The sequence below is a fragment of the Parasteatoda tepidariorum genome, chromosome 4 (assembly GCF_043381705.1).
Source record: "Parasteatoda tepidariorum isolate YZ-2023 chromosome 4, CAS_Ptep_4.0, whole genome shotgun sequence".
Taxonomy (NCBI): Eukaryota; Metazoa; Arthropoda; class Arachnida; order Araneae; family Theridiidae; genus Parasteatoda; species Parasteatoda tepidariorum.
In genome coordinates this window covers 19090771-19099956 of record NC_092207.1, presented here as the reverse complement: position 1 = coordinate 19099956, position 9186 = coordinate 19090771, and the positions used below count along the sequence as shown (strand labels likewise).

The 9186-nt window shown below is 27.2% G+C and overlaps 1 protein-coding gene across 1 annotated transcript in view; it reads right to left on the bottom strand.

Moving 5' to 3' along the window:
• Positions 1–8471, bottom strand: part of LOC107454365 (stromal interaction molecule) — an 83089-nt gene extending 74618 nt beyond the window's left edge. Inside the window, exon 1 of the mRNA XM_071179482.1 lies at positions 7949–8471. Within this exon, the coding sequence (XP_071035583.1) occupies positions 7949–8183 (235 nt within the window). The 5' untranslated portion in view covers positions 8184–8471. The remainder of the gene's footprint in view (positions 1–7948) is intronic.
• Positions 8472–9186: the final 715 nt, after the last annotated feature.

The following is a 9186-nucleotide window of genomic DNA, read 5'->3' as shown; positions in this document are numbered from 1 at the left end:
AAAAAAATTACATCTTTTTAGTAAATACTAAGTCATTAAAATAAATTTGAATTCAAATAAATGACATGTAATTCGTTAAACCTATTAGAAATGTGCTATAGTATAAAATCTTAAAGCGTAACAGCACGACTGAGACTCATTTTTCAATGAATAACTAATAACAATAATAAAACAAATAAATTCGTGATATAAATCAAAAATGTTCAAATAAAATATATAAATTCGCGAAAAAAAGCGCTTTCGACAAAATACTAAAACAGAGATCTATCGACAAAGACTACTCACTTCTGCCTAGCTTAAGGTTATTTCAGTTTCCATTTTTAAAAGTGCTATATGTTGAGCCACCTCAGCTAGATTTGGCATGTGACATTTTTAGCGGCAATCATTGGTCGATTTTCTAGCGTTGACATTCGGGGAGTTGTAATGAGGCTTCTTTTTGTCGCCGAGTAAGAAATATATATATATAGATAAGCTTGTAACTTGTATCAAATACTTTGGTTTTCATATGAAAGAACTGCACAAAATTTCTTAAACCTATTTTAAATATTCATGTAAATATGGACATTTTTTATACAAAAACTACCTTTCCTTTTTTTATACGTTTTATCACGATAAACAGTAGAAATACTTAATAAAATGAAAATAAATCAAAATTTACGAAAACAACTTCAAAAATTGCTTGAAATTTTTTTTAAATTTTTAAAATATTTAAATATGATTTATTTCATAAGTTACCAAAGGCAATTCAGAACAAAATTATGCGTAAAATGAAGGGATTATTTTAAATGCATTATCTTTAAGCAATCTTTAACAAGTTTTTTTGTTGAAAATTTAAAATACTTTTTTTAATTATCTAAAAATTATTCCATTTTCTTTTTTAATTTTATTGAATATTTCTACAGTTATAAAGCGTGGGGGTATAGCTTATTATATAAATGACCATCGCTCCAAGCATATTTAAAGCAATGTTTAAAGAATTTTGTGCATTTACTGCATAGGATAACCGAAAACATTTATACAAATTAAAAGCTTAACTGCATACTGCAATGTTTGGTAATAGAATTTGAAACTATTAAATAAGCTAGGCTTGTAAAATATAAGGGGTACAGGGCAAAAGTTAAAAAAAGAAAAAGAAAAAAAAGACACTATTTTGAATAATTTTTGATCTAATGATAGGATCTTCACGTTCTAGGGACTCAATCTTAATGGCAACTAGGTCTGTCCTCACATATTCTAATTAATTAATGCAGACGATATTTTAAGTAACGCAGACTCAAAAAAGTACTTTCTCTAAATAAATTAAAAATACGACTTTTTTAAAATTCGATTTCCGACCGATTTTTCTCAAACTTTGTTATTTTCCATGTAAAATTACATGAAATTTTTAAATCTGCTTCAAAAGATCTCGATTTAAGGCGAAATACGCAAAAGGTAAAAATTAACATCAAGCGGTGCATACTTTGAACCTCTCTCTTGATCAAATTATGGGTGACCATATTTACCAGATTGTGGCTATCCCGCATATTAAGGGGGACAGAAATCCGAATCTATCATAAGAAAGGTACGTTTATTCAGAGTAAGTACGTTTTTGTGCCTGATTTCATAACTTATAATATCGTCGGCACTAATTAATTAGCACATTTGAGCTCACACTCTCGAACTATTAAGGCTTTAGTCCTAGAACATGGATATATCATTAGATCAAAAGTTATTCAGGATGATTATTTTCTCATTTAATGTCCAATGTAACTGTAATGTTATTGCGTGTAATATTTGGAGAGACGAATGGACTACATTACAATACAATACGTAGTGATGCGCCAGTTTTCGTTTCTTCTTTTTCTTAAAGCATATTTGATGTATATAAATAAACAAATGAAATAAAATAAATGATCAAATAAGATAAAATTTTGAAAAAAAATAATTTACCTAAAAAAATTAATTTAAAATAAATAAACAAATAAAATTTGTAAAAAATTATTTACTTTAAAAAAAATTTAAATAATAAAATAACATAAACACACTTTTTTCTGTTAAGCGACTGAAAAAAATTTTTTTATAAAATTTTGTACTACTAAACATGTTCGTGTTAGATATATGGGGTACGTGTATTATTTTGAATGTATTATTGAGATGGGCATGACTACACTACAAGGCATAGTGATGCGTCTGTTTCCGCTTCTTTGTTTCACATAGCATATGATTAACTTAAATTTTTTTTTATTTGAGTTTGTATCATTTTAGAGATAAATGTATGTATTGTAGAATTATAGTCGCCAACAGGAAAAATATAAACTATAAATTTTGAAAGTGGAATAAGTCTATCTAGAGTTTAAAAGTCGTTTATTTATTTACTTTTTTTAATGTTTTTAGTAACCATCTTTGCATTTTGATGTTTCATCAAATTATAGCGTTTAAAACATCATCTAAATTGATTAACCTTTACAAAAATTTTAAATTCATTCAAACACTAACCCTTAAAAGCCTCGGACTTATACCATTTTCAAAAATAACGGCACATGTTTCCATAATGACAACACAAGCAAACGATGCCTTCTCTAATAACAATTCATAAATCAAAACATAATTCGAATTTGTTATAAGAAACGAAATAGCATGAAGAAATCGTGCTCCTTTTAAAAAATTTCATTAGATTTTTTTAAATTCCATTAAAAGAATCGTTTGGAAAAACAAAAACATAATTATTCAGAATATTGCACGTCCCCATAAAAGTTTTTCTTACAATTAAAACTGAATGCCATAATGCACAAATTTTCATTTCCCAAACAAATTATTTCTATTATTTTTACTTCCGATCTTGCAATGAAATGAATCATTAGATTAAGTTCAAAAGGAAGTCTTGATAGTAGAAAGTAAGAAAACAAGACTACAGAAAAACAAACGATGTTAAGATAAAAACTGCAAAAGAGCAACAGTAAGCGGAACATACTAATTGCAACTACAAATTGCAAATTGATTAACCTTTACAATATTTTTAAATTCATTCAAACACTAACTCTTAAAAGCCTCGGACTTATACCACTTTCAAAAATAACGGCACATGCTTCCATAATGACAACACAAGCAAACGATACCTTCACTAATAACAATTCATAAATCAAAACATAATTCGATTTTGTAATAAGAAACGAAATAGCATAAAGAAGAAATCCTGTTCTTTTGAAAGAATTTCATTACATCTTTAAATTCCATTAAAAGAATCGTTTGGAAAAACAAAAACATAATCAGAATATTGCACGTTTCCATAAAGGTTTTTCTTACAATTAAAATTGAATGCCATAAAGCGCAACTTTTCATTTCCCAAACAAATTATTGTTATTATTTTTACTTAAGTAAGAAAACAAGACTACAGAAAAACAAACGATGTTGAGATAAAAACCGCAAAAGAGCAACAGCACGCGTAACATTTAAACTGCAACTTCAAAGCATTTTCTAAGGGAGAAAAAAAATAGCAACTACAAAAAGAAATAGCATACATTTTTTTCCACTAAGAAATAAACCTCACCCGCATAATAATAAGAATAAATTGTTTCGAGAGAGTGTGAAAGAGCTCACGCTCAACGTATTTTTAAAACAAAACTGTGGCATCAGCCAAAGTAAGCCAATTTAACAGTAGACAAGAGAATGAAATAACAAGAGCCAAAACAGAAAAACACCGAGTTGTAAATACTTACAATTTTCCAGAGAAAAAATGCACACAGACGCATATAGTTTTAAATATGTTAATAAATAAATGATTAAACAAAGATATTTTTAATTATATACATACAGAGCTGCCAACTTTCTACGCTTTTTGGAAAAATTTATTCTAGTGGTAGCTATGGATATGTTTTAATGTATTATTTTTTTAATTCATTTAAACTTATTTTCAGTACCACTACATATAAATGATTTATAAGTGCATCTGCAGTGACACTTTGTTACAGTACTTTCGTAGTGAGGCTTTTAAAATGTTTGCAAAATTACCAAAAGTTCTGAAAGCTTTGGATTTTAAATATCTACCACTCTATAAAATATTTTGCAAAAAACGTAGTACTTGGCAGACCTGTATATACATATATATGTATTATGATACACATACAGTAATTTAAAAGGTAATTTGTTGTTTAGGAACAATTTTTAGAACTGTCTGTAGCAACTATTTTGTTTGGTTATGGAACACTAGAATTTTGCACCTAAGGAACAATTTAAAAAGTGAAATTCTTACATGCTTGAAGAAACATGGTTTATGTTTATTGACAACTAAGAAATTAAACTTTCATCTACATCATGTGTTCACTTTCATATTTAAGACTTTTAGTGATGTAACAAACATGAAATGCCTCTTTTTTGTTTTAACTGATTTTGAGAAGTTTTTTTTTTTTTTTTTTTGCAAAGACAGTTTTGCAGAAAAATGAAATTATTTAAATTTGCATTGATGTCATTCGAAACACGAACAACAAGTTGATGGTAATAATCAGAATTTTTAAAAACAAATCTAAAAGCAAACAGGAGAAAGCAGATACTTCTACCTAAATTAGGGATATACAAAAATGAGCAACTTTCCAACCAAAATTCAATTTTAAAGAAGAGCTTTAAAACATGTGTTATAATTTTTCTTAATTGCATTTTAAGCTAATTCTAATAAACTTTGAAAATGCACTGCGATTTCAACAATACAGGAAGAAGCTCAAAGTTTTCAAAAGATTTTTAAACCTCTCATCATCATATGCAAAAAGGGGAAAAAATTTAGTACAAAGTTTTTATTCATTATAAGTATTAATTTTATTAATTAAAATAAGTTAAAAAAATAATGATATTAACCATTAACTTCTTCAGAGAGAAAACCAAAATCCAATATATTTAAGACCTTCTGCTTCTCTTTAAATATGTTTAAAAACATTGTACAAATATACGTCGCTTTTAAATCTTTAAGACAAATTGGTATTGTTTTTATTATAAGAATATTTAAATTATAATCAAAAAGATATGAAATGGATATAGTCAAAAAAATATATGAGTCTCTAAGAAAAGATTTTGTTAAAGATCATTGAATAAATTCTACCATATACGTTTCAAATGAAATGTTTGTGTAATATATATAAATTATCTCTTCTTTATATTAATGAGTTCATCAATTTTTATCAAGAATCAAGTCACAATTGTTTGAAAAAGCATAAGAAAGAAGTGAAGGATGACTGAATTAAAAAAATGCAAAAAGCAAGTATATCCATCAGTGGACATATTTTAAAAATTCAAATAGTTATTAAAATATTTGCAAGAAACTCTAGCTTGATTGAATTGGTGAATTAATGTCAGAGCATGATATTTCAGTTCTAAAGGTACTTTCAATCCTGACTGCAATTTTTATTCACCACTATTTTCACGAAAATTATGAAGAATTTTTAAAATATAAACTGATGTAGTATTAAAAAATGTTCATTTCTAAAGGTAATTTCAATTCAAGCACGACTGTCATTTTTACTCACCACTATTTTCACAAGAAAAATGAATAATTTTTAAAATATAAACTGACGTATTATGAATAAAGTTTTGGTGACTAAAACTATAAAAGAACACAGAAAAATTAAAACATATTTATTGCAACAAAATAATGATATTTTAAACGCAGAAGAAATTTGAAAGGAATTATTATGCGTAGATCATTAAAATAATTAAAATACCAGAAATGTTTTCATAACTCTCTCTTTTGTGGCACAAGTCTTAAGACCAAATGGTGTTGGGTGTCCATTTAAGAAATTCTGAACTAAACAGTCTAGCCCATTTCGAGTACTGCAGTCTCAAACATTTGATGAATTTGTGTCCTGGTATCTTGCCCGTAAATGCAAATTCTGGGGAAATATGGTAGTTTGATTTGAAACCGGATATATTAAAAGCTAAAACTTGCTCACCAACCCTAAATATTCGGTCATCGATTGTGAGCAGGTAGGAGGAAAATCTGCGGCCTGGTTAAATTAATTGATAAACTCATTTAAAAAGTAGGCAGTATTAATTTAAGCCAAATTGTAAAATTAATGATAAAGTAAAATCAATCAAGACATTATTTTCTAAGTAATTCCTATTTGTTATACTAAATTCAATCAAATATTACACCCCCCGTTAATTTTTATCCATAAAATCAGTATCAAGAATAGTGAGTCTCCTGATTTATAAAGAGAATATAATAAAAAACAATACATAGTAGTATTAACTTTGCCTATTTCTCTCTTACCTAATTCAGAAAATTCTATAACTGATATACTTCGAATTCTTAAAAAAATTTCTAACTTAAAATAGTTGCCTTCTTGGGGAAAAAAAAATTATTTAAATATGTAGAAATTTGAGGAAACTTATGTAAATATATATTTTCAAGCAGTTTTGATGTTTGGAAAACTTAAAAATTGGAATAGAATCCAAAAGCTTTGAAATAACTGAATATTTTCTAGATCATTGACTACGCTAAAATTATTGGTTAATTTTAAGAACTTTAAACAAAACAAAATGAAGCAAACTTAAAAAGCAAATATTGTATCCATGCCTAACACCTACATATGTTGTAATTTATATCAAATCAAAAATTTTATGGCAATTTAAATTTCAACAATAAGGTAACTATTTAAAAACACCCCATTTAAAGTTTGTTGCTCCTTTAATTTTTTACGTGTGTCTTTAACAATTCTTTATAAGTTTCTTATAAAACTACTTCATTAGGATATAAAACAGAATATATAAGCTTGTTTAAATTATAAATAAATTTTGAACATAAATAAAACGATGCCAATACATACAGTACAAATTTCTAAAAAATTCTTTTACAATAGTTGAGTCCTATTTTAATAAAAAAAATAAACGAATTTCAATAGTTAACATTCTATATAAAAAGCTAATGAAGTTCGAACTTAATGCTATATAAATAGAAAATAACACAGATTTGTAAGAAGTTTAGAATATATATAATATAACAACAAAAATTTAAAATTTTAGATTTCGATAAATTTTTGTAGTAATTATGCAAAACGTTTTAAAATATCAAATTTAATAAAACACCTTTTATTTGAAAATGAATCAAACAATGACACAAAACAGTGAAAAAGAATCAAATGATAACACACACTAAGTAATCAAACGATGCTTATATGTATATAAAATTCTAGTTAAAAACAATTATTAATAAAAGTAGTCTTATTTTATGAGAAAAATAGACTAATTTCGATGGCTAACTTTCTATATAAAAAGCTAATAAAGTTCAAATATGCTAAATTAATAAGAAATGACACAGATTTGTATGAAATTAAGAATCTACATTAAATAACAACAAGTATAAATTTTTAGATTTTGATAAATCTTTGTTGCAATAGACAAAATTCCTTAAAATATCAATTTTGTTTTTTAAAAAAACATCTCTTACTTGAAAAAGGGTCTCAGAAAATATAATATTGTTTCCAACGTGGTCTTTACAAAGAAAATTTTTGAGTTTTCCCCAAATGAGAAGTTTGCCAATAAATAATAATAAAATTTTTTAATTCATTTATATTAATCATATTTGATTTAGATAAATTATTGTTATAATAAGTAAAACTCGTCAAAATATCAAATAAAATAAAAAAAATCTCTAATTTGAAAAAGGATCATAGAAATTATGATATTGTTTCTGATGTGGTCTTTACAAAGAAAATTTTGAAGTTTCCCCAAATGAGAAATTTGTCAATAAATATAAAAAAAACATTTTTATTAATTTTGATTAATTATATTTGATTTAGATAAATTTTTGTTTTAATAAGCAAAACTCTTTAAAATATCAAATTTAAAAAAACCATCTCTTACTTGAAAGAGGATCTTAGAAAATAAGAAATTGTTCCCAACGTTGTCTTTACAAAGAAAATTTTGAGTTTTCCCCAAATGAGAAATTTGTCAATAAATAATTAAAAAAATTTACATGCAATCTTACCATCCGGTAATCCACTAGCTGAAGTTGATCTTCCTAAAACTTTAGGTACTGCTTCAATAACTTTATGTGATTTGATTAAAAATTCTTCATCAGAAACACCACCTTTTTCATCGGCCGTTGCACAAGACAAAATAAACACAACACATGAAGCAACATAGGAATATTTCACTATAGTTTTGCACCGTATATTTGACATAAAAATCCAAGGAACGAAAAATATAAATAACATTTGCATCTTTATTTCAACTAAGAAATCAAGGAACGATAACACAACTACATTTACGACACATTTAATAATAATGTTCGCTAATATTACATATTGTTTCAATTCAGTAACAGACAATAATTCCACATTTAGTTACACAAATAACACCAAAACTAAGCGTTTCCGTCAAATATTGCATTTCAGTCAGAGCCACAAAAGCATCCCTACCAACTAGCAACAAATAAATGAGAGAGTTTGGGAAAACAAAAATAAAATCAAAGGAATCGAAACGTCGCTACTCTACCGCCACTTGTGATTATTTCTTCAACTAAATTTAATACAGGAGTCTCCTTGAATGCGAGAGCCATTCTCGCTGCTTGCGATTCATGCACATGCAATCAAGAGATTTCTTCCGACACAAGCTCACCAATCAAGTTCGTTATTTCTTTTGGCGGCTTTTAATATAGCGTGAATCCTGATAAAAATTTGGTGGGCTTGAGTCAGGGCCGCCTCGAAAGAAGGAGGAAACGATAACAACGTTTGAATACGCCGACTGGGGAGGAGACTGGTTCCATGTTTTCACCCTTCCTTCTCATCCTCTTCTCAGTTTGTATTGGAATGTACTACAATATTTTCCCCTTTCTTAATATTTTTCGTATTTAATTGACAAAAATATTTTTTTTTAATTTTCCCGACGCTTACTTTTAAAACTATTTTCGTAGTTTTTAATCTCATAAAGTTTCCTAATTTAGAAGTTTTTAATCCTGATGAAAATTAAGACAGAAATTAACGCACTTCCTTCTCCTATGACTCTCCACTCGCTAATGGTGAAGGAATGTGAAATGTTGCCGCAGATAGTGAGTTTTCTCTACACCCCCTGTGCCCTGTAGCCCATTTCAATCTCCAATATTAAACAAAACAGAGTGGGTTCGAGAATCGATTAAAGAGGAAACCTAGGATGTAGGATAACGGTCCTGGTTAAACTGTTTTACCATAAAGTGCTCAACTTTATGCGCGGATCATTGGGCTGCCA